The 26,063-nt window shown below is 40.7% G+C and overlaps 2 protein-coding genes across 10 annotated transcripts in view; both read left to right on the top strand.

Moving 5' to 3' along the window:
* Window positions 1-13,048, top strand: part of LOC147309929 (filamin-C-like) — a 59,814-nt gene extending 46,766 nt beyond the window's left edge. For 7 of the 8 annotated variants that reach the window (XM_086270251.1, XM_086270253.1, XM_086270250.1 and 4 more), the window contains 14 exons: window positions 125-298; window positions 2,394-2,555; window positions 4,808-5,011; window positions 5,098-5,250; window positions 5,514-5,636; window positions 5,772-6,029; window positions 7,038-7,307; window positions 7,643-7,780; window positions 9,246-9,361; window positions 9,983-10,115; window positions 10,502-10,678; window positions 10,759-10,977; window positions 11,365-11,571; window positions 11,661-13,048. In XM_086270251.1, the coding sequence (XP_086126377.1) occupies window positions 125-298; window positions 2,394-2,555; window positions 4,808-5,011; window positions 5,098-5,250; window positions 5,514-5,636; window positions 5,772-6,029; window positions 7,038-7,307; window positions 7,643-7,780; window positions 9,246-9,361; window positions 9,983-10,115; window positions 10,502-10,678; window positions 10,759-10,977; window positions 11,365-11,571; window positions 11,661-11,848 (2,522 nt within the window). In that variant the 3' untranslated portion in view covers window positions 11,849-13,048. The remainder of the gene's footprint in view (window positions 1-124; window positions 299-2,393; window positions 2,556-4,807; window positions 5,012-5,097; window positions 5,251-5,513; window positions 5,637-5,771; window positions 6,030-7,037; window positions 7,308-7,642; window positions 7,781-9,245; window positions 9,362-9,982; window positions 10,116-10,501; window positions 10,679-10,758; window positions 10,978-11,364; window positions 11,572-11,660) is intronic. The other variant, XM_086270256.1, reaches the window with a different exon arrangement.
* Window positions 13,049-16,813: 3,765 nt separating this feature from the next.
* On the top strand, window positions 16,814-23,171 carry socs2 (suppressor of cytokine signaling 2). 2 transcript variants are annotated; one of them, XM_086268985.1, is made up of 3 exons: window positions 16,814-16,844; window positions 20,981-21,191; window positions 22,143-23,171. In XM_086268985.1, the coding sequence occupies exons 2-3, from the start codon at window positions 21,065-21,067 to the stop codon at window positions 22,622-22,624; spliced, it is 609 nt and encodes a 202-aa protein (XP_086125111.1). In that variant the 5' UTR covers window positions 16,814-16,844; window positions 20,981-21,064; the 3' UTR covers window positions 22,625-23,171. The 2 variants fall into 2 exon arrangements, with proteins under 2 accessions (XP_086125111.1, XP_086125112.1); XM_086268986.1 differs by lacking the exon at window positions 16,814-16,844 and adding an exon at window positions 17,753-18,145.
* The last annotated feature ends 2,892 nt before the right edge of the window (window positions 23,172-26,063 follow it).

The following is a 26,063-nucleotide window of genomic DNA, read 5'->3' as shown; positions in this document are numbered from 1 at the left end:
GCACGTAGACGGTGTTTATGACTGTATCTTTTATCTGAAATATGAAATGTGTATTTAATCAGAAGAAGACACCATGTGAAACTGAAGATAAGAAAGGCAGTAAGTGTTCCCACTCTTTCTACAGGAGGTTTGTCTCTGGCAGTTGAAGGTCCATCCAAAGCAGAGATCAGCTGTAAAGACAACAAGGACGGGACATGCACAGTGTCCTACCTGCCCACCGCACCTGGAGACTACAACATCATCGTCAAGTTTGATGACAAACACATCCCTGGCAGCCCCTTCACCGCCAAGATTACTGGTAAAAAATTCTCTCTCCTCGGGAAAGTCGGGCTTTTGTCCAGACAGCTCAGTTTTAAGCAACACTTTTTAAATGATTGTTCATCAAAAAGCAGCTGCAGCACCTATGACGTTGTACATTTTTATGATTTTAACAAAAGATGTAATTTGAATTTAATGTGTAATTTTTCAGAACTACCTCCAAAAATGTAGAAAATCTTCTTTTAAGAAAACTAACATGCTTAGCTTTCAGTACCTTCAAAACACATTAATTATGAAGCACGTGCAGAAAAAGATAGATATTAACTGTGTACTTGGTCACATGTGGATTGCCTTTAGTTGATTTCTATCTCTGTACGCAGACAACACTCTGCTCTATCTTCCTGTGGGACACCAAATATACAAAACCCTTTCCAATCAAAGCAGATATAAATGATCAGATTTTTTTTCAGCTAAATTCAGAAAATAAATTATCCAGCATTTTTATCTTCAGTTATTCAGTCATTTAGTCCTGTAAAAGGTTTCACTTTAACTCTAACAGCTTTAAAGTGTTCTGGACAGTTTCTTTGTTTTGTCAAACCATGACGTGGCATGTGTTCTTCTTTTGGTTGTCTAACTTCTTGTAATTATCCTTCCTTGTCATTATAATATTTCCTAATTACATTATTTAACCTCCTGACCTTCACTGGCTCATTGTTAACCTGTCTATGTCACGATCTGGGGGGCAGATCATCAGGAGATGCAGGATGTGGACCCAAACGCAAGCACTGACAACGGCGTAGCTGTGAGAAAGTTTATTAATAATGAAAGGGGAAAATACAAACCAAAGCAGGGTATCGCAGGGAACTACGCTAACAAAACCTAAACTGGGAAGAGCTACGAAATAATAATACAAGAAATAAAAACCTGTGACTACAAACCTGAAAACATGGAGAGACACCTGGAGAAATACAGACACGCAGACGAACCAGTAACTAACAGAGGGAAACACAAGGCTTAAATAGACAGACGGATAACGAGGGAATGAGACACAGGAGAACACAGCTGGGAGTAATCAGACATGACCAAGGGGAAGCAAAACTCAATACATTGACATAGGACGCAGACTTTCAAAGTAAAACAAGAAACATAACAGACACGGACTTAACTAGGTGAGACAGCAACCATGGAACACAGAAACCAAAAGACTAGAAAAGATAAACAATGACAAAATCAAAGTTCAATAGTAATACAGAAACAAAACACTGGGTCACAGACCCAGGACAGTGACAGTCTCGGTTTTTAATTGTTCCTCCAAGTCTTGGCCATCAAAGAAAAGAAAAAGTATCTATATATGAATTACATCTATATTTACACATAGATTATTCCTGTCTTTCTTCTTTTTTGTGTGGTACGTGTATACAAGTGCTGAGGCAAAGTGGGGGTAATGATGAATATCATGAATCAGTAGAGTGCTGAGCATAGGGTAGGGATTAATCAGCGTGTACATACTTCTTCCTGCTCCATTTTGGACTTGATGATTAAGTGGTTTATTTCATGTCACTGAGATTTTCTTTATTTATTGTATTTTTTTGTGTGCATATGTGTGTGTATGCAGGTATCAGTGTATATGTGTATGTTTGTATATGGTTTTTGTTTTATGTCAGACATAAAAGCTCATCATCATCATAATCAAAAGATTAAAAGATTTTCTGCTTAGGTGGTCCAAACTCTGGCATCGAGCTGTGAATGTTGATTTAGTCTGCATTTGGAGAGCACATTCCCCTGCCGAGACACCCCCCTCACCTTTTAAAGTTCCCAAGCTCCTTCTCATCATGCTCCACCTTTCAGTGTAGTTTTTTTAAAATTAGTCATGATAGTTGTTCAGTAAGCAGCACCTGTTACCCACGGTACGTCCATCACATGGCCAATCATTAGCTTAATTTCTGTTTTCAAATTGATGCCAGTTTAGTTTGTTTTAGTTTGTTTATGTCATTGCACGTTGTTTCATTTGTGTCGGTGCTGGCTTGTCTGTGGGTGCTGTAACCTGCATTAAAAGCTGCAGTATGAGTAAAGTTTGGCTGATTGAACTAAGCTGGTTTTCACTATTACTTTGTCGTCTCACATTTGATCTCCAGGTGACGACTCTATGAGAACATCCCAGCTTAACGTTGGCACGGCAACAGATGTTTCCTTAAAAATTATGGAGACGGACCTGAGCAGCCTGACCGCGACGATCAGAGCTCCATCAGGAAATGAGGAGCCCTGCCTGCTGAAGAGGCTGCCCAACAGACATATCGGTCAGTTTCTATGCTTCAATGCTTCTCAGTCACCCTTTGGCAAAACGTGGACCAAAACCAAACAACATAGAATCTTTATTATTATCCAGATTTCATCAAATATTTGGTTTTCTAAATATTACATTCTTCAAATTATTACCCAGTCAACAAAGCTAGCTGTCCATCACTAATTCATCGGTGATAAAATTACCTTATTGTCCCTAAATAATAATGTCTTTATTAGGACTTGAAAGGGAAAACCTTCAGGTGCTGAAGGTCTGAAGCAGGCCAGATCTGAGACTATTGTTCATGTTTTTGGAGGTGACACAGGTGTGAGGATCAGAATATCGTCACAGTCAGCAGACAAGGCTGGACTGGGACAAAAAATCGGCCCGGGCATTTTGACTAGAGACCGGCCCACCAGGATAAATGTGACGTCATTCAGGGGTAAAACCGCAAAGGATTCTGGGAACTTGTGGCAAGAGGTACTAGCGCACGCAGGCTTTCAATTGAACTCAGTTACACAGCGATAAAAAGAAACCCAAAAAATGGCAAGAAGCTGTTGTATTATTAACTGCAATAGCCGGTCGCATGACAGCCACGGGAAGCCGACGGGTAAAGAGATCTTTTTTTTTTTTATCGGATTACGTCGTTGAAGAGAAATTTTTAAGCCATGTTTCCGAAGTAAGAGCCGACGGATGGTCTGGATATACCAAATATAACGTCTCAGAACACTTCAGCTCACATGTTAGTCTGCTCCAAGCATTCCCACAAAGGTCAGAGTTTTGTTGTAGTTAATACGTCATTTTTCTTAACATAACTGGTGATATAGGTTACAAGCAAGTCTGGCGCTGAACAGAAATTGTTGCGCTATGCTCCTTTATTTATTGTGCATAAATAGTGAATTGTCCTGACACAATATTGCATTTCGCTTCTGTTATTATGGTACATTAAGAAAAACATATACTTTTATTCACAGGATAAAACAGTTGTTTTGTATCACTAATTGTCCAGTGCGATTACAGCATACAATATTATTGTCACTGCTACATTTCTGTAATGCTACCAGAAATTATTTCCACTACTAATTAATTACCGTTGAGCTCAAAGGTTATATTAATAAACGGTTAACGAATGTGTATTTATGACGATTATTTGTGAGACTGGTAAACTTACCTTTGTTTGTACGATGGTCTTTCGTTCTACACGGTGCATTTCAAGGTCCTGTACCCATCCGTCGGTAAACTGTACCTGGGCTTGTTGCAGTGACCTGAAGTTACTAAACTTCATGAGTGTATGCACTCACTCCAAGAACCGTATAATTATGAATCTGAGCGTGGTGAAAGTTGGGCAGCACGCTGACGTCCTTTGTCCACTCTGGGTGCTCCTAAGGGTCTGGCCCTTTCACTCCTTTGATTTTTTTCCTCGTATCTTTTCTTTGTCTTTTCGTCGAGTCTGTCTTTGTACGGACCGACATTGTTCTCCTTTTGTTTTGTACATTCCTTTTTTGTGCGGCAAAGAAAAAACAGGAAGGTATTGGAACCGGAGAATGAACGTTTTGCGGTGCTGCAAATGCTTGCATTTGATGCGGTACTTGGATTGTTTTGCCACGAGTTCCCGGCATGCAATGCGCGAAAATCACGTGATTGCTAAACAAGGGGGAGGGTGCATCCAGCCTCCTCGGCTGTAATTGGTCCAGCCCAGAGTCGATCATGACCAAATGGCCAATCCAACACCTTTCATTATATATACCCTTCCTAAAAAAAAAAATCCATCGGCCCATAAAAACAAAAAATCGCCAGCGGCCCACCGGGCAAATGCCCGGTATACCCGATGGCCAGTCCAGCTATGTCAGCAGACACTCAGTTTTTACATTTTTCTGGGTTGAATACTAGCTTAGTGTTGGCTGTGCAGATGTTAGAAAAGAGGTGAATTTGTGTTATCAGCATATGATGCAGTTGTGTCTATCCTGGATGCAGTTTGCACTTTACCATCGCGTTCTCGTCCTTTTGTGCAATAAAAATAAAAGTCCACATCCACACTGGAAACTGCCCAACTATTTTCCTCCTCTGACACACAAACTGAAATCAGCAGATTGTAGCGTGCAAAAACCGATAAGTGGGACAGATAGGTAGGCAGACGATTCAAAAGAACTGAACTACTCGGATCTCAATTCCCATTCCTACACGGACGTGTGATTTTATACAGTAAAAAGAATTCGCACAGCTGTACAAGAGACTCCACGTTTCTGATGACATGTCTCTTTCCTGCAGGAATATCCTTCACACCAAAGGAAGTTGGTGAACACGTGGTCAGTGTGAAGAAGAACGGGAAACATGTGACCAATAGTCCGTTTAAGATCATGGTGGGTCAGTCGGAGATCGGAGATGCCAGCAAGGTGAAGGTTTACGGTCAGGGGCTGGTGGAGGGACACGTGTTCGAGGTGGCCGAGTTCATTGTGGACACAAGGAATGCAGGCGAGGATTCAACCTTCATCCACACAATCAGAGCGCTGAAGCTCAGGATTTCAGATTCTAACCCTCAATGTCTGTGTTTGTGGCAGGTTATGGAGGTCTGGGTCTGTCCATCGAGGGTCCCAGTAAGGTGGACATCAACTGTGAGGACGTGGAGGACGGGACATGTAAGGTCACCTACTGTCCCACAGAACCAGGAAACTACATCATCAACATCAAGTTCGCCGACCAGCATGTGCCAGGTACGAAAAATTATTCCAAGTTTGATTTGAGGCAAATTAGTTTGTAGAAAGAGAACGTACCACTGCAGATGGTATAAAAGATGAATGCAGATGCCTGAAGTAGTTCTTCACAAGTACAAAACATTTTCCTGTAACTACCATAAAGAGTTAGATAGATCATTGGTTCAGATCTGATGAGCTAGGTGTTGATCTGATGCTCTGGACAAAGCATGAGGGTCTAAGAGTTTCGGCTTTCAGTTGTGATGTGATGTTTGTGTGAACAGGAAGTCCGTTCACGGTGAAGGTGTTTGGTGAAGGTCGGATGAAAGAGAGCATCACCCGGAAACGTCAGGCACCCTCCATTGCCACCGTGGGCAGCACGTGTGACCTCAACCTCAAAATACCAGGTGAGCTGTGATATCTGCCTCCTCCTCATCCTCCTCCTGTCGGCTCCTGCCCTCCCTGCTTCCTTCTCTTCACCTCCTCGTCTTTGTCCACTATTTCCTCCTCCTCCTCCTTCCTGCTTCTCCTCTGGGTCGCAGGAAACTGGTTTCAGATGGTTTCGGCTCAGGACCGTTTGACCCGGACGTTCACCCGCAGCAGCCACACCTACACCCGGACCGAGCGGACGGAGATCAGCAAAACCCGAGCCGGAGAGACCAAGAGGGAGGTGCGGGTGGAGGAGAGCACGCAGGTCGGAGGCGATCCCTTTAGAGACGTATTTGGAGATTTTCTAGGGCGAGAGAGTCTTAGTGGCTTCAGCGGGATGCCGACCGGCAGCCGACAGCCGCTGCAGAACGGTGTGTGTGTGTGTGTGTGTGTGTGTGTGTGTGTGTGTGTGTGTGTGTGTGTGTGTGTGTGTGTGTGGTAAGTGAGAGTGGCTGATTTAACAGAGTGTTGTGCTGTAATGGCCTCCCATGCTAACCCTCTAACCTGCTCTGATTCTTCCAGCTCTCTCACTTCTCTTTGTCTGCATTCTGCTGTCAAAATGTCTGGATTAAGGTAGTATTGTTATTCAGTCTGGCCTGATGTGGGCACTGTGCCTAATCTCAGATACAGCAATAAAGAAATGTGTTGGGTTTATAGTTGCAGTAGAAGGAAGGAGCTGCTTACAGGTTCAGCAGTCATATCATTGGTCAGATAAAAAATAAAAATTAAAAAAACCTTAAAAAGGCTCCAACAATACAAATACAGCCCAGAAGTCCAGTTCAGAGACTTCTGGGCCATGTTTGTACTGTTGGAGCCTCTAGTGGACTTTTGAGGAAAAGCAGGTTTTTTTTATAGGTTAATGGTTGCTGTTGTTTTTGTTGACTGAGACGTGGAAGAACTGATTTCTGTTCATCTTTAAGACTATTTTAAAGCAGAAAGACAAAGACAAACATCCATTAAGCATATTAGTAATACGCACTCTCAAGGAAACATTTTAAATTTGTAAAATTATTAAAAGATTGCAGTTCAAGTATTTACAGTATCATCACTATTTCTTATCAAATTCTTCATAAAAATGTATTTTCACTTAAATGTTACTATTGAATGAGATGATTTGTTCAAACTGAACTAACAATTGAAAAAAGAAAAGAGGACCTTGGATTGATTTCTGAGGAGCTCCACACCTAATTTTAGCTACTAAAAATTACAAAATAAACATGCTATAGACCAAAAACCTACAAAATCTAAATCCGTGACATATTAACCAGTGCATGATGCAAGATATTTTTTTTTTTGGTGCATGCTATGTAAAAACTGACTATGAAACATTTGCTGGATGAATCATCTGATCCTCAGTAACATTCTCCTAATCCTGTCAGGTGAGGCAGCTAACCAGGAGATGACGGCTCAGGTGACGAGTCCTGGAGGAAAGACAGAGGACGCAGAGATCATTAAAGGAGAGGAGAGCACCTACAGCGTCCGCTTCATCCCTCAGGAGATGGGACCTCACACTGTCAACGTCAAATACCGGGGCCAGCACGTCCCTGGGAGCCCCTTCCAGTTCACTGTGGGGCCCCTGGGAGAGGGAGGGGCCCACAAGGTCAGAGCAGGAGGCACTGGACTGGACCGCGGAGTGGCAGGAATCCCAGGTGGGCTGTAGGATTTACATTTGTTCCTTATCTCTTCTTCTGTCCTTATGAACCGGTTTCTTTTTGCTTCTTCTGTAACAACTTTGATTTCATTTGAATCTTTGGATGAAGAAGCATGCTGACATGCTCCTACATGTCAGCAAGGTTTGGTCACAGGAAACAAAACATCCATCTGTGATGTGTCAAATGAACTCTTGAAACACCCATGTTCCTAATTTTGTTTCACTGATGATATGTCTGCTATTTCAGTTCAATTTGAAAAATTTTCTTTACAAAAAGCTCCTCTAGTGGCCACCATAGGAACTGCAGCTCTCACAGTTTGTGTTGTTTTGCAGCGGAGTTCAGTATCTGGACCAGAGAGGCTGGTGCTGGAGGTCTCTCTATTGCTGTAGAAGGACCCAGCAAGGCTGAGATAACATTTGAAGACAGGAAAGATGGATCCTGTGGAGTTATTTACGTAGTGCAGGAACCTGGTAAGTCTCAAGAGATATTTGGCTTAAGCCTCTCAGATTTATTTCAGCCAATGAAAGAAGCCTAACCTTTTTCTGTGAGATGTTATCATTTTAATTTTAATACTTTTAATACTCTCTGATAGTTTTAATACTCTCTGACAGATTATTGTGGTGTTTATTTGTTTTTTGTTTTGTTTTTATTCCTCTGATTAATTGTATCACTCTTTTCACCATAACAGCAAGACAAATTCCTTATTTGTGTGAAAATTTGACAATAAACATCATTAGGATTCTGTATCTGATGGTAAAGGGTTTGATCTGCATACAAACTTATATTCCACAAGGTTTCTACCTACATAGCAACAAAGGCACAAGCCTGGAATCACTACTTGAATTTTATCATTTCAAATATTCGCCCAGGACCAGTTTAGTTCAAATCCATCCATGTCACAGTATAATTATTGTAATTGTAAAAGTGTAAGCGTGCTCTGCCTCTGGAACGATATATAAAAATAAATTAAGAAAAAAACAGATTAAAGTTAGAACTCATGGTAAATGGGCAACTTTTGAAAAACAAACTTGCAGATTAACAGAAATGAAATTAGAACTTAAAAACAGTATAAGGCTACGTTCACACTGCAGGCGAAAGCGCATCAAATCCGACTTTTTTTTTTTGACCCTATGCGACCCATATCCGATCATGGTATGACAGTGTGAACGGCACAAATCCGATCTGGGTCACTTTCGTATGTGGTACTGAATCCGATACATATCCGATGTTTCAGAAAGCGACTGCTGTTTGAACGGTCAAGTCGCATTAAATCCGTCTTTTACGTCACTGACACAAGACAGACGCCAATTATCAGCGCCGGAGAAGCGCCCGATAAGACATCGCGAACGCTTCCTGGCCATCCAGTGAAACTGCTGGGAAGACGACGTTGGAGAAACGTGAACATTTTATTTATACTGTATAATCTGCAGATTCTGACAGAAATCTGCAACTATCCTTTGAAGCACCGCTCCTCTAAAACAGCAATAATGATAATTATTAGGTTATTTACATTATTATGTAAATAACAAAATAACTTAAAGCAAAAATTGGGAAACGTGAAGTCCGAAGTCTTTATATTAAGGGCCATCAGTCAAACAATACTGTTTGCTCTGGGTCTAAACAGAGCGCGTTGTGTATGACGTCTTCTTTTGCGCATGTGGGCCGCTTTGAGCGTTCACACTAGAACGCGTTTGCTCTCGCATTTTATTTGTAGTGTGAACGAGCAGACAAAAAAATCGGATTTGATCAAAAAATCGGAATTGAGCATCAAGACCTGCAGTGTGAACGTAGCCTAAATGTTTTTGAAGTTCCTTGTTATAATGTTATATTGTTTTTGTTTTTTTTTATCATTGGATCTGCAAATTGTTGTGATCGTTAAAGTATTAAAGGAGAAAGTGCATATCCTTCCAACAATAATATATTTCTTTTGTTCAGGTGATTATGAGGTCTCCATCAAATTCAATGATGAACATATCCCAGACTCCCCCTTTACCGTCCCCATCGCCTCGCTGTCAGATGACGCTCGCCGCCTCACCATCACCAGCCTGCAGGTGAGGAAAGATCTAAATCTACCAGCTGAACTTACAGAAATGAAACCCTTTGAGAATTATATTTACTGTGGACAGATTTATTTTTAGAGTCTCAATAACTGTGCTGTGTTGAGGATTGTATTTGTGTTCATAGGTGTGTATATTTATCTCTGAATATTTAATCGCTGCCCTCTTTCTTTGTATGCAACACATTTATTCTTGAGATATAACAAATGTGTGTACAAGTAGGGAAAAAAAACAAAGTCACAATATGTTAAATTGTGAAATTAAAAAAAAAATTATGCTGGTAACATTAACAGAAAAAAGGCTATGGAGGAGCTCACAAAAAAAGACAGAAATAAAACTAAACTGACAAATTTCTATTTTAAAAATAAAAAAACTAAATAGTTTTGATTAAACAATTTATAGTTAAAGCCAAATCTTTAAAACATAGGCATAAATATAAAAACAGGCACTACAAACTTTATTAATCAGACCACCAAAGAAATCTTGTAAAAACACTTAAATGAGTATCTGCAGTACTGAGGAAGCATATTCCATTTGTTTAAAATAACCGAGAACTGCTTGTTGAACACTTTTAATCTCCATGGTCCAAAGCACTGAATCCCTTTTCTTTACCAGGAGATGGGTCTGAAGGTGGGTCAGGAGGCCTCCTTTGCAGTGCAGCTCAATGGAGCAAGAGGGCTAATTGATGCCAAGATCCACACGCCATCAGGAGCCACCGAAGAGTGTTACATCACTGAGCTGGACAGCGGTAAGACCCCATTATAGCTGTTAGTGAAGTGATCTTTAGGACTTTTGAGTACAATTAAAAACCAAACATGGATCCACCACGATTTCCTAACCCAGTCAAAATTACATTTGGAGTTCCACAAGGTTCAAGTCTGGGCCCACGACCTTTTAGTTTTTCAGGTTCAGATCACTTATTTGCTATAAATACAAGACTGTTATTTACTGCTTAACTATTAATTTTAATTTGTAATTTTTCAGAGTGTTTGGAAGTTTAAATCTTTCTTGTATTTAATCTTCATATTAAATACAGGATTATAGAGTCATTCGTATAAGAAACCTCTTTCTCAAAGTCTGTATTTACGGTGGTTATAGAACTGTTTGTAAATCAATGATTTCCTGTTTCTACAGATCAGCATGCTATCAGGTTCATCCCAAAGGAGAATGGAGTTCATTCTATAGACGTTCGTTTTAATGGCAGCCATGTCCCCGGCAGTCCCTTCAAGATCAGAGTAGGAGAACCGGGTCAGGTCGGAGATCCAGGAATGGTGTCTGCGTTTGGGTCAGGTCTGGAGGGAGGAACCACAGGTATATACAAAAAACAAAGTCTTTAACTTTGAAGCCATTTGATGAAAGAGAGTTTTAATGAGCGTTCTCACTTTATTTAGGCATGGCATCAGAGTTTATTGTCAATACTTGTAACGCCGGCTCAGGAGCACTGTCCGTGACAATTGATGGCCCATCAAAGGTTAAGATGGATTGTCAGGAGTCTCCTGAGGGGTATAAGGTTTCCTACACACCTATGGCTCCTGGAAGCTACCTGATCTCCATCAAGTATGGAGGACCCCAGCACATTGTAGGCAGCCCCTTCAAGGCCAAAGTATCAGGTGGGTCAATGACCATTGACCTTTTACTGAGGTCAGTCCGTGAGTTTTCCTGATACTCACGGGTATAGTTTCCTGGGGTTTCCTTGGAAATGAGGATGAAAGTGATTCGGTCTTGTTGTGTACAGTCTGCATGCTGCCTTCAGGCGTAGTGATTCCTGGAAATAAAGCATGATTCATCACTTTCCACTGATTCCTCCAGAGATAAAGAGCACATTCAGTTCTAAATAAAGCTTGTTTGAAACCAATTGTTTTTATGCACTTGTAGGACACCAAGCTCTACATAGCTGGTGATACTGACCATATGACTCCTTTTCCTCCTTTTCAGTAAACCTGAAGGGATGTCCACATACTGTTGGAGAAAGCTGACTCTAACTCTTCTTCTTCCAGGACCTCGTCTGTCAGGTGGCCACAGTTTGCATGAGACGTCGTCTGTTCTTGTGGAGACCGTCAGCAAGTCAGTAGCGATGGGCAGCCCTTTTGCCTCTCTGCCTAAATTTTCCTCAGATGCCAGTAAAGTCATCTCCAGAGGTGCCGGCCTTTCAAAGGCCTTCATTGGTCAGAAGAACACCTTCACAGTCGACTGCAGTAAAGCAGGTGACCATTTCGTCCCTCCTGTCTTTCGTGAAAGTCAAATCTGAGATTTTTCTTCACCACTCACGATATTTCCGTTTTTTTCCTTGCAGGCACAAACATGTTGATGGTCGGTGTCCACGGGCCGAAGACACCCTGCGAGGAAGTGTACGTCAAACACATGGGCAACAGGATGTACAATGTCACATATACTGTTAAAGAGCAGGGCAGCTACATCCTCATTGTGAAGTGGGGAGACGAGAACGTCCCCGGCAGTCCGTTTCATGTCACAGTCCCTTAAAACTGAACTCTTCACTGTCCAAGACTGGATTAAAATGTGATCTGCATTATCTGGACTAGTTTATTTTCTTGATGACAGATTTTCTGTTAGTATTTCTGAAGATATGCAGCACTCAGAGGTCCAGAGGTGTCTGAGGTCACCATGAAGGGGAGACTGCATACATTTCCATCTTTTTTTGTGTGTCCACTTCTCTGAACTTTTTCATCACACCTCATATTTAGTGAAAAATTCAAGCTGCAAGTTGCTCTTTTGCTCCCACAAACCAAACAATTCAGAAGTTAGCTTAAACAGAAGAAACAGTTTTAACGTCAGTGAGGGGGGAAAAGTGCTTCCGAGTCCTTTATTTCTTATCTCCATCTGTAAAAACAGGAAACTATAAACTTTCTCTAAGAATCCTTATTTCTTACTGATGCTCATCCGATAACCACGAACACTTCAGACCCTTGGACTGTCTGCACTCCAGCCATGGTGACTATCGTCCAAAAATCTGATTGGTCAGTAGATGGTGAACGCTTACCTGCAACAAAACCTGGAGCAACTTTGGTCTGTAGCATCAGTTACCATGGTGACATACCACCTTTATAACCCTGAAAAGACAGAGTTAAACCCAAAGTTAGCTTGATAACTACAGATCCCTAAAAGCATTCATGTTTTCTCATGGATGAGTTTAATGTCTTTCGAAGATATTCTGAGTGAAAAATGGTGTTTAGTTAGCCTCAGCAGGCAAAGTCTCCCCTTCCTCAGCATTCAGTTTCAGGTGAGCGAGAGACTATCTTCCCTCCATGTTGAATCAGATGCACTCAGCAGGTCTCTGTATGTCAGGGTTTGTGCCAGATCGCTCATGTGGCGTAGGCCCAGTTGTGGGATGTGGAATGATCAAGATGAGCTGGGCTGTGACGTTAACAAACTCTTCTGTTTTTATTTATCCTGCAGCATTTTTCTCTCCTTTGATTTTCTTTGACAGAAAATGGTCTTACTGTTGAGAGAAGCAGGTGATGATGGATTTTTTTTTTTTTTTTAAACCACAGGAAGGAAGTGAAGTGGCGTTTCCTTTGTGAATGTTGGAAAAACAGTAGCAGATATTAGAGTGACATTTTATAGTGATTTTATATGTATGAGTGAAGCAAAGTTTAAGTGTTTGATATGTTAACCTTCTGTATTGCGACACTGTGCAGGCATAATAAAAGTTTATCTGTGAAATCTCTCATCTCATTTTCATGATGGAGAACAATCTACTGTGCTTTTCCTCTTTCCTGTGTTGTACAATAGACTGCTGTCTGATCTCATTTTCATAAACTCTTGGTATATAATGTCATGCAGAGGGTGTATTCTATTATGATCGTGTCAGACAGAAGTCCGCCCACCTGCTGTTCAAACCTTCTGATTGTGAGGGGTAGCCAACCAGAACAAAAGTTGTCCTCCTGGGGGAGGAGTGAAACAGCTTGTTTCGGACAGAAAGACAGATACAGGCCCATTATCTGAGACTCGGGTTACAGCTCCTTCAAATGGAAGCAGATGAAAAGAAATTCATAAAAAAAAAAAATCTAATTTGTTCCAATTTTATGAAACACCAAAGACAAAAATGGTAAGGACGGGTCCAATACTCTGATTAAATAAACTGGGGCAATGTATTTGAAGTTGCTTGGAGACGATTTCTAGTCATATTAGACATTGTTATTTAAATGGCTGGAAGATGAGCAGTGTGAATATCATGTTCAGGGTTTAAGCACAGAAGCTGCTGAATGTGATCTGAGGGCATCTGTGTGACTGTGGTGCTGCAAAGGACCAGCAGGTGGAAGCAGAAACCAGTAAAAACGGCAAATAGAACCCGAGAAACAGGCTTTGTTTTCAAACAAAGTCTTTATTGTATTTTGTTTTGAGAAAAAAAAAAAAAAAAAAACACAATACAGACTATATGAACCAAAATAAATACAATACCAGATTATTAAGCATGCAAAGATAGTTAGGAATTATCAACATGTTTTCTCAGTAATATTTAAAAATAAATTATAATTATGTCACATAGGTCAATAATAGCATCACAGTATGTTTTAATAATACCAGCCGCCATGCTTTCAGCAAAGGATATGAATGTTATCAGGTAGCACGGGATTTTCCAATAGATCCTGTTATGGTGTAGCTGATATCTTCAAGATGAACGTGACCCATGACTTCTCTTATCCAGTGGCCAAATCTTGGGGGGAAAGAGTCCTATTTAAAAAGATCCGCCTGGCCAACAGAGAAGAGAAGGTGTTCATATCACTCTCTGTGAAGTTTCCCACTTTGAAATTCCTCCTGGAAAGGCTGAACTTCTCTTAATCTGCTTAATGGATGTCTGTCTTCTTGTTTCTGCTTTAACAAGAAAAGAAAAAAAACAACAAGAACAGACAATAGTTCTTCCATTATCTTAATCGGGCTGCCCAGCTACTCAACTTCTGAAGGCTGATCACACAGGAAGTGGCGAGTGCTGGTTGAGCGAACAGCCCAACGTTTGTGTTGAACTTGCTGCAGCGCTCTGCTTGTACTACGACAAGTTTTGCACCTGTCAATCTGAGATATAGACGTCATACCTCACCGAGGTCAAAGTTCAAATGAACCTGCCAGGGGCTACCGTCAACTTAGCGGGAAACTGTGCAGCGAAGGTACTTCGTATGCGAGACGCTGAAGAACTAAAGCCTGCAGTTCCTTTGATGTCCAGCAGGGGCGCCAGCAGTGAATCAGTCTCATGCTAAAATGCTCAAAATTACAGCAGAAATAAACATGCTTACAGCATTTTTATATCTCACTGTTCAAATTGGACTGAGGCTTATTTCACATGTGGCTCATATAATCTGTGGATACAGACTGATTACCAAGTTAGTTAGCATTATGACATAGCACTTGTTTCGCTTCTGGAAATAAAAAAAAGACTATAGTAGTAGGTAAAGGGAGCTAAGCTTCAAAATGAGGATGTCGGGTTTGGTAACTAGTGATGTGTGATACCACTGATTTTCTTTCCAATCCGATACCAAGCAATATTCAGGGTGGTATCGACAATACTGATCCGATACCGATACTTTGTACAAAAACTTATTTTTATTTATTGTATCTCAAATTATAGTGTCATAATAATTACAGGACATCAGATTACTTGTTCTTATCACTTAATAATGCAGAGTTCATCATATAGAAATAACAAAACTGAAGTTGTGCTATTTGAACACCTTGCCTGCCTGCAGCACTAAAGGACTCCGTGAGAGACATCTGTCTCGCCCTAGCAGCACCTGTCCCTCTCCTCTTCAGTTCACCTCTGAAGGAAATCTCGGTCCCCGGTTTCTCCGTGGATCAGGTTTCCTCCGAGGCGTGGGCACCTATAAGCAGAGTTTTGTCTTTACCCTATAAGATTCAAAATTATTCAAAGTAACACTCAGGTATGCCGTTCAGCGGGTTAGTTACAGCGCCGGGAGTAGCTTGGGAGAACAAGGAAACACAGACTGCTTCAGGTTGCTTTCCCAAAATCAACTCAAAGGTTTATTCATCAGACAACAGTTTATATAGAGGAAAAAGGTTCGTGTGTCAGCAGATTCTCAGTTCAAACCGGTACAGACCAAATAAGGAAACGTCTTCCTGCCTTGTGAGCAGAGAAGTATCCTTTGTATAGTTTATCAGTTCAGCTACAATTTATGATTATCCCAGCAAAATACACTCCTAGACATAGAATATAGAGTTCTTTCATTAGTGAATTCTGAAACAAACCATCTGGCCTTTAACAAGCTCTTTTCTAGGAGATAAAGAAGGGAGGATGGGAGTAAGGAAGTGATCTCTGTGGTATTTTCGACCTTGGTACCAGCCTGTGATTCTTACACATTAATTCTTGGGTCACAGAGAAAGAGAAAAACAACTAGTAAATGGGCCTTATTGAGTAACAGTTTTCCTGTATAATATCACTATAAAACAATATCCTGTAAATGCTACCATGGTATCAAAATATCACAACAACCTCAACATACACTCGTCATATTCTGTGATATGATTTACTCTGAGGTGTTTGACAAGGTTAGTGATGTTGCCACAACCATACATGCCAACCCTCCCAATTTTTCCGGGAGAATCCCGAATTTCAGTGCCCCTCCCGAAAATCTCCCGGAGCCCCCATTCTCCCGAATTTTTCCCGATTTTCCAGCCGGACAACAAAATTGAAAAACCATATCGCAGAATTCATAGCGCGGCCCAGCCTATTCCAGTTTCCAACAATGGCGGCAGCTGCTTAGATTTAATATTACTCTTATTTCGCTTTCTGGGTCGCAAAAAAACTTTTAACATATTTTCATGTGAGAATGTAGCTGTGTAAACTTCAAATATCTGAGCCGATCCAAACATCGTTTTCAAACCCCCGCGGTCTTTTGCTACTCGGGTTAAACATGATATAGTCACTTTGATAACTTAAAAATGTTATTGTTCGGCTTTTTCAGTGTTTTATTTGTTCGTGACTAAATCGGTTTGGCTGAGATTAAAGTTATTAGATTAGATTAAATTAAATGTAACTTTATTAATCCCTCAGGAGGGTTCCTCCGGGGTTTTCACACAGCTGAATAAACGTCAAACAGAAAATAATTAAACAGAAGCGTTTACGTCAGCGCCCGGTTATGTATTAGATAGCAAGGAGCAGACGGCAGTTTCACTCCAGCTCGTGACGTACTACCCGGCTTTCTTTAGACCGGGTCCTCAGGTGGAAGCAGCCTCTGAATTTGGACACTGTTGTAAAGGCTCACCTTTCAGCACATTCACTTCATCAGATGCACTTTCTTCTTCTTCTTCTTTCTTACAGTTATATTGGCGGTTGGCAAACAATTGAAAGGTGCATTACCGCCACATACTGGCAGATGCACTTCTTGTCCTCACCTTTGATTGGGGGTGGTGCTTGGCCTTAATTGCACTCACCTGTCACTCGTTATATAAGAACTGCACTCACCTACCCCCTCACTCTTTCTTCACTCCCACACGGGCGGCAGCTGAGGTGAGTTTCTCTTTGAGTCTCCTGAGTTCATGTATCATTTTGAGTTACTTAAATCATACTTTGTCCCTTTTAGTGATAGCAGTCCATGTGTCTTTCCTTTACCCGTTATCTAATTAAAAAGACAAAACCTGCAAATGATTGATGACTGCTTATTCTCATTCTAATCGGATGAGTCCATGATGATGACTACTTAAACCCTGAAACTTCCTTCCTCCAAAACAGACACCCCGCTGTTTCCCGGCTGGCCAATAATAACTGTGAGATTTAAAGTATTTTATCCGATAAATAAACCATGTAAAATGTATTCTCCCCCCCCCCCCCCAGCAGCCCTTTGAATGTCTCCCTAGTATGGCCACAACACCTCACTCTTGGAGCACTTTTTTTGCCACATGTATGGCAAACCACGTCTCAGCTGTTTGTGGAGGTAAAATACTTCTGCACAATTAGGCTCAGCCATTGTTGTGAGTGCGCACACCAAGGGGCTGCGAGACATTTATACAGCTGTATTTCGCACATGACTATGAAAGGCGGAAGAGGAAGTAGTTCTTCTGAATGTAGACAATCCGAATGTTATAGTTTCTTCCCACTGTGTTCCTGTTATGATGAACTACAAATTTACTCTAATCCGATCCGCACATCACTATTGGTAACTATCATTTATTAAACAGTGTTATATACAGTGACATATAGGAGGCGCTAGTTGAGACTAAGAGATGCATCACTGCAACATGGGTGATCTTCACTTTGTTTTCTGTGTGGGCATTAACACCTGGTTTGAGTTTAATGAGAGAGAGCCTGTGAGTGACTCCAGGTGGGTCCTTACAGAGACAGGAGGACCAACAGCCGCATACGTCAGTCCACCTTAAATCGTGGCACCACGTGACCGTGTTCCTGGAAAGTTCCTGGAAATGCTGCCTTTGTGTTTATGGTGACATTGGTTCTTAGGCAGCTGCTGGACTCGGTTGTGTCCAGCTCTCTGACGGACGTTCGGACGCTCGATTACCCGCTCGGTGCTTTTCGGTCTCTCCGGTAGCTGCCGGTGCGCGGTTGCTCCCCGGGTGGGACTGGGTGTCAGAGAGACGGCAGGGACCTCCGTTTATCTGCACTGTAACCCGCCATTTGTAAATCGGGAAAGACAAGAAAGAAGGAAAACCTCCAGCAGCGGAGCGTTTCTCGGGATTTGGACTAGAAGTGTTACTGGGGACATGTCGGGGCCCCCCCGAGGACACATCGGCGGCAGCGCTGCTGAGCCCGCCGTGACTTTTAGCTAGACAGCAGCTAGCAGGACGTAAAGCAGTCAGGTGCGTGTGCTTGTTTTTATCACCAACATGTCACCAAAACTCAAACCAGGTGGGTAAACACGCACCCAAATAGACAAGTAACACGCCGATAATACGCTCCAGACTGCACAGAGCCTTCTGCACTGACCTGTGCTCCCAAGTTCGATTATTTTACCCAGAATAATGGGAGCCCTTCTACTGCCTGTCGAATTGCGTTACATTTAGAATAAGCTTCTCGGTGTTCTCATCTGATTAAAACGTAATAATCTAATTTTCCCGCTATTTTTACAGCCCATTCTTCAGTTCGGCACACAATAACTCCCCGTCCAGGTTTTGCTTTAGGAAGGGCTTTTTTTAAATCATCGTTGAAGAACTGTTCATGTTATACCAAATTCTACTCAAAAAAAAAAAAAAAATTAAGGGGTATTTATTATTTAAGGGGTATTTATTATTTAAGGGGTATTTATTATTTAAGGGGTATTTATTATTTTCTTTTTTTTGGGTTGTATGGAAGCCCCAAACGCAATTTCATTGTTCTTGACAATGACAATAAATAAATACTAAAATTCTTCCAAATTTATCCCCGTGCCCAAAGCTGTGTAGATTTGAATAAAAACAAGCGGATTTATGTGTCCTGCTTTACACAGCTCTCCTTTCTATTCCGTCCACAAAGTTACATCAGCGTTCAATTTTAATTGTAATAAAATAAATTAATTTTGCACTACTCACTGCTGTTTCGCCAAATAGAATTTAAACTCGAAGCCACTGTAATATTTCTTCATGACCTCGGCGTAAAAAAAAAAAAAAAAAAAAAAAAAAAAAAAAAAAAAAAAAAAAACCCAGAATATTTGTTCTTTCCTGACAGCCTGTTCCTCGGTTACACCAAATATTTTTTTATTATTATTATTAGCAGCTATACGTGCAGAATTTTTTTTTTTTTTAACAAATTCTATTGTAAAATCGCCTTAATTTGTTTCCGAGGTCAGAGTGCAAAGTCGCTTATAAAAACAGTGATTTTTGCGTCCTTTGTCCTCTGCAGTCAGACATAAAACCTCACAGCAGGTTTTAAACTGTATGCTTAGTTTGCTTTTTCCAAATAGCCCAGTTTTTCCAAATTCAGTTAAAATTCTTGTAATTCTCATTCTTCACGGAAGCCACTGTTGTAGACAACAAGACATCAGAGTGCAGTACTGATTTGTGCACACAGGAACAAGCAGCCTGTATTTATTCCGTTTCTTCTTGTGTTTGCCCTGCTGGCCTGAATACTAAGCAGGTTATTCCACGGGGGGAAATGGAGATCTCTCACCAAATTCTGTGAGAAATTCAGCTGCTTTAAGGCTGCCTGGAATGTAAACATGTGGCCTGTCCCCCAAAGTCCACTTTGAACAAGAACCACCTCACCTGACTGCTTTTTAAGGTGGAAAAATGAATTAATCTAACTTCAGTCTGCTGTTATGTGCTGAAACATTCACGTACTTTCTTTGTTTAAACACAAAGCAGTCAAACAGCATTTGTTTCATGATGGACAGACGAGGAACTTAAGGTGTCTCTTTACTCTATTAGTTTAGTTAATAAGATTTCACCTTCCACCTGAGTTAATTTAAAACTGCCACTATATCTGCTGCACAGAATAAAGAAGCTGGTCTCTGAAAGATGTTTGGAGGTTTGTCTTTGCAGAGATAAGTTGCATAAGCACTCAGGAATGTGAGATAACAGAGTTAACCTAACAGAGGACAGGAGTAACACACCGAGCCCTTCAACACATTTCTCATCTGAATGATTTCCACTATTTACTCAAATATAAAAGCATTAAAGGGACTTCGGCAGAGTGCCAGTCTAAAATGTTTTAACTTTTTATTATTGCTTTATTTCTCCCCAGTCTTTAAAACACTTTAATGATAGTTATGGTGAATATTGGTTGGTTTTTTTTGGTTTTTTGGTTTTAAAGGCCACACAAAGCAGTTTTAACCAGTGGTCATAAATGTGGACTTTTTTGACTGGAATTTGGTAAGAGGGAAAAAATACTGCTCAGTTAAAGCCATTGAAAATCTTCCTGTAGTGAAGAAATAAACAATACTCTTTGATAGACACTATGTACCTTTTTTTTTTTTTTTTTTTTTTTTGTTTCACATCATCAGTCTTTTGGCATTTTTGACCTTAAAGTTTCTTCGCTTTTTGTTTTTAGCTGATGTGTGTTTGTGATTATGGTTAAGGTTTAAAGTTGAAATTCCTTTCTTATTGTCTCATATGAACTTAAATTTTTTTTTAAATAATAACAAAGATCCAGGAAAATGTGATTTTGGCTTTTTTTTTTTTTTTTACTAATTTCTCTCAGTTTGGACAAAAAAAATGCCTCTGCAGAGTTCAGATGTCAGGTTTGTTCAAAAACATTCAGCCTCCTCCCCCCAAAAATCTACAAATCTGACACCCAACAGTTTTAAACTTTCAATCAGTTTGGTCTTAAATCTGCACTTTTTTTGACTGGGGTTTGGTATGAGAGAGACAGTATACCTGTTTGTTTTAGTGCTGAATTTATTTAGAGGTGATGAGTCAATCTCGTGTTTTACAGTCAGCTGATTGATTTAGTGAAACATAAATCTGCCTCTGTCTGATCTGTCTTTATGAGTAATATTGTCTTAAAGATAAAGCTCCTTTATTTACCGGCTCACTTGAACGTAAAAAACGCTGAAATGTTGAGAAATAAAACTTTCTCTTGTTGAGTTTCTGGTTAAAAATGTTTTCAGACTTCATTCAGGCTCTAAAGTATTTTTGGATCAACTTTTTTTGAGTGGAGCCTGGTGTGCAAGCCTCATGTCAGATTTTTCTTCTTCACTGGTTTTTCTCCTGAACTTCCAGGACTTTGACACTGTGGTGTGAGCAGTTGCGCCCTGTAGACTTTGTCCATGTCTCAGCTGTGGGCCTGAAGGTCGGATTTATCCAATGACTTGCCAGTCCTCAGAGTCCACGGAAACCATCGAGAGTGACAGACGAGCCGACAACAATACCGCCGCTGTGGAATCTGACGAGAGCCGCATTGCCGCTGCCATGAAGGAGCTCAGAAACACGGGTAGGAAAGATTTACGCCTCCACAGTCTCCATCCAGAGGAGAACAGCTGGAAACCAAAGCCCAGCAGGTGGAGTTTCCATCCTCTTGTTTTTTATTTTTTTATTTTGGCAGATTTAGGGGGGGGGCACATCCAAAACTAAAAAGGCTCACCTTAGTGCATCAAATAGTCCTGTTCAGGAGGCTGAAAAATCACAAACACAGCAGATTTTTCTTTAAAGCATGATGGTTAACAGCTCCAGAGACGTTGCAGCGAGTCTTCAGGTACCCAGCCGCCACAAATCAGCTGATTGATTTCATTCTCAGCTCATAACATGAGCAGCACTGCCGTCTCTAAAGGTCTCCTTGGCTGGTTTGGGCCGTTTCGCACCACAGCTGCTGCATTCAGTGACAGACAGGGGAACAGTGAAAGGTGTGCACTGTATGTTGTTTCACACACCTGAAAGAATCGATGTGTGTCTAGGTGGCGCCATTACTTTCCACCAGGCAGATTCACAAAAACATTTTACTGTGAAACAAACGGGAGCTGCTCTTTTGCAGCCATCCTGATTGGTTGGTTAGTTTGGTCATTTTGTGGTTTTAACCTGTTAAGTTCCCATTAATAGCTAGTATAAAGGTGCAGTGAGCAACAGTGACGTCACATGTTGGTTTCTGAAGTCCTGTTTCCAACCAAGACTTTGAGTAATTATTTATTGTTGGAACAGCAAGGGAGACTGGGGGTGTGGTTTCAGATTAAGATATGGTCTCAGCAGGACAGTGGGAGGGGTTGGTGATCTCCAAACACTGACACATACAGACAGCTCGGTCACTGGGTGCTGCCCCTGAGCAGGCTTCCAAAAGTTGGCTAATCAGAACAAACTGAGCTTTTAATGAGACGGGTTAAAACGGGTGGTTTCAGAGAGGATGAGCTGGGATAAAGGGTTATTCTGAAGTTCATCTTTTGCTTACTGTCAGGTTGGTACTGGGGCAGTCTGACGGCTAATGAAGCCAAAGAGATCCTGCAGGACACCTCCGAAGGCACCTTCCTGCTGCGGGACAGCTCTCAGAGAGATTACCTCTTCACCATCTCCGCCATGACGTCAGCAGGTCCCACCAACCTGCGGATCGAGTTCAAACACGGCAAGTTCAAGCTGGACTCGGTGGTCCTGGTGAAGCCCAAGCTGAAGCAGTTCAAGAGTGTGGTCCACCTGGTCGAGTACTACGTCCAGCTGTCCAGGAGCAGCGACAAGGCGGCGTCGGCGTCAAATTCTCGGGTCTCTCCGGTGCCGCCTAATGGCACAGTGCAGCTGCTACTCACCAAACCCGTGTACACCTCCACGCCATCCCTGCAGCACCTCTGTCGCATCACCATCAACCAAAGGACACGGCAGGTTCAGGATTTGCCGCTGCCCAACAGACTAAAGGACTACCTGACGGAATACGCCTACAATGTGTAAGGACTGATGTCATCTTACCACTGACTGATCCCATCGTGTGCTGCTCTACAGGGTCACGCAATAAGCTGCAGTGTCGATGTGCTCTGAGTCTGCAGCCAATCACGCTGGAGTCAGAGGGGAAAGGTCTGATGGAAACGCCGTGTCACATGACCCCTCCTGACCACAGCTACCTCTCTGCTCTGTGGTGACTTGACACCTCGTCGTCCCCTCACCTTTACCAGATCATCACTTTTCAGAACATCCATTTTCCCCTGAATCCATATGCTGATTTTTAAAATGGACCAGATAAATCTGAAGTATCTTAAGGTATTAATGTTTACAGTGGTTACTGATGTGGTCACTGATGTTACCATGGTTCTATGAAACGTCATATTACAAATACCATTATTTAAAAAGCTTTGTTATTAATTTTGCTTGTTGACACTTTGAGTGATGCAGAGGGGGAAAGTGGTGCTATCGGGCTGCCCCCAAGTTAATTTTATAAATAAAAACCAGAATATTGTATTTACCTTCATGAAAACAATAAAAATATTTCTTTTAGTTTTCAGGTTTGCTCTGCTGATGAATCACAGATTTGCACAGGTTTGGAAAACATTCCCTTTAAATTACAGCTGCAACTAAAGATTGGTAGTTGACTAATCTGTCAATTTTTCTTCAATTAGTCAACGATTATTTCAGTAACTCTTGTCCCTGTGGGCAAACTTCCTGTTCTAGGCTCCAGGACCTCACCTTCTCTGGTCTGCCCACCTGTGACTGTCACCCTGTTGTCTCATTCCACAGCAAATTCAAATAATTACCCAGGAAACGTGTGAATTTGAAAATAATCAAATGTATCTCTAGCATTACTCAATAGCACGGTCAGAATAAAAGTAAGTCAATAAAATATCAAGGAACATAAATTAAAATGCTACTTTAAACAGAAAAGTGTCCATAAACTCAAATAAAGCTTTGAATTAAAAAAAAAAAATTTATTTTTTTGTTCAGGTTCAAAATAACAAGTTTCCGAAGTTTACAGATGATTCAGTTCATGAATTCACAACTGCAGTAGACATGCTCTGGAGGAAAGCTCACACTTGTCTTTGAGATGTTCCCAGCTGCTGATAAACATGCTGAAGATGCTCTCTGTCATGATTTCAGCAATTTGAGAGGTGCATCAGCCTCTTTTCAGAAATGTACTGGTTTGCTATTGGATTTCAGTCATTGGCTAGCAAAACTGAAATGCTTAGCAAGCATCCTGAGAGGTTTCTAACAGGTAAGCTAAAATAAACATTACTGTACGAACATGAACAAGGTATCAATGTGACGCACTGACTCAGCTCTCAATAACGGACTCATCAGAGCTGATGTAACAGCTCTAGGGTGACAGCGTTTGAAATGCTCATGCACTGCAGTCGTGGAAGGAAAGCTCCGTTTAGCACGGTCTGGTTTAACTGTTTAATTTTTGTAAAATACTTTCACTTTTTTTTTTTTTTTTTTTTTTTTTTTTTTTAATTTAATCTCCCTTTCAGTTTACTTCTGTCATCCACTTTTGCCGTTCACACAATGTTCTTCTTCGTTAGTAGTGAGTGCAGTCTTGCCAGGTGATAGAGGCGATGCTGCCCCCTTAGCTTCCTGTAGTGTATTGCTATTACAAAAGTGCATTCATGTGGTTTTTCTATAGGATGCATCTTAGTCAACATGATCAATTATAACAACAAATTGTAGCAGCAGGCCTACTTAAAATGACTTTTTTTGAATGGAGTTTGGTGTCAGAAGAACGTAAACAGCAAATTGTGGGTTCATGGGTTACTAGCTTTTCTCTTTATTTCAAATCTAAAGTAAACAGTGGGTGTCCAGAAGCTGGCCAATCAGAAAGTATGCTTTTAAAAGACGAGGACTGAAATGACTTCACTAAACAAAATAAATAACTTTAAACTTTTAATATTTGTTTTTATTTCTTTAATGTTTTCTTTGCTTTTTTTATTTGTATGACTTTACTTAAAGTAAATAAGCTTTGAAAATATGGAGGGAAATACAAAAGCAAAAAAAGAACAGAAACAAAACTAAAATATAAATATTTTTATTTAAAATATTTTTAAATAAATTCAAAAATTGTAAATAAAACTAATAGAGGTGTTAATACAAATACTGAAATATGTCCCATCTTATAACTTCATTATTTTGTGTGTTTTTAATAATTTCGTGCAGAGTTTTGGCCATGTTGGTCCTCCATATGTAACCTCTTTCAACCTGGTCACAGTAATTTAAGTGTTGAAACATGAATATTAATCGATTATTGATTAACCTTTTTTCACATTTTTAAATGTTTATTATTGATCAAGTTAGTAATTATTGTTCCCATTAAGTTATTGATTATTTGATCAGTGAAAAAAAGAAAAAAATATGTTTAGACCAAATAGCGGTTCCAGATTGATTTTCTAATTGATCTTTTGATTGATTATTCGGCCTCTTCATGTTGGAAAGTTTCTGCGAGGATTTCTGTGGAAATAATTAACAGAAGGAAAACAAAAATCAGGAAATAGAATAATTTTCCATTTTTCTCCACCAGTCAGAGCTTGTCAGTCCCACCTGTAAACACAAGTAAACAGAGCCTTCTGATTGGCCGACAGACAGCCTGTGACAGTGAACGCTGGTGAGGCGGAGAGTCGAGGTGTCCTCGTGGACGTTCAGAATCAAAACAAGCTCCTCAGACTTTGTACCTGCATGTAGTAAATACTCAGTTTTCTTAAACTGTGATTGGCTCAGAGCTGTAAAGGTGCAGGACCTGTTATTTCTGTAGCAAGGAGACGGAAAGGCACACTTTCAAAGCTCAATTCATCAAATAACCTCAGTCTGCACCAATGAACCAGCTTCAGGCTGTGTGAAGACCTTCCAACCAAACTCAATTTAAATATCCTACGTTTTTATTACCAGTATCATGGTCTCCTAAATTCAGCACAGACACTGAGACCTGGTAAAAAAATATGTTTATATCTTTATTTTATTTTACCAGGAAGTCTCACTGACACCATATCTCTAGCTTCGAGCCCTTACTCAGGAAGGAACCTTTAACTACAATTCAGCCAAACTCAATTCAAAAATCTAAATACATCCTGCTGGTGTTAGTAATTAGTCCCGATAAATTCAGCACCATCTTTGTTGTTGTTGTCGTCATCATAATCATCAGGGTTTTTCCTGCTTACAAAAAGTTCTTGTTTTACCCCCAATGTAAAAGAAAAATCCCCAGAAATGTGGTGCAAGTGGGTGTGATTTGGATTAAATGGTCTTAGTCTCAAATATGTCTCCAAACAAAACAAAACCCGCTGAACCACCACATTTCACAAACATGTTTAACAAACCCTGACCAAGCCTCATTAAAAAGCTTTTGTTTTTAGGATTCATATTCACCCACCAGTGTTGATGGTTAATGCTGAGTCTCTGGAGCACATTTAACCAAACT

This window comes from Aulonocara sp. 'chitande type north' Nkhata Bay, linkage group LG17, assembly GCF_057382095.1.
Source record: "Aulonocara sp. 'chitande type north' Nkhata Bay isolate Kocher_YH1m ecotype deep benthic linkage group LG17, A_spYH_male_GT1.1, whole genome shotgun sequence".
Classification (NCBI taxonomy): Eukaryota; Metazoa; Chordata; class Actinopteri; order Cichliformes; family Cichlidae; genus Aulonocara; species Aulonocara sp. 'chitande type north' Nkhata Bay.
The sequence above is the reverse complement of the archived record's forward strand: the minus strand, read 5'-3'. Positions and strand labels throughout refer to the sequence as shown.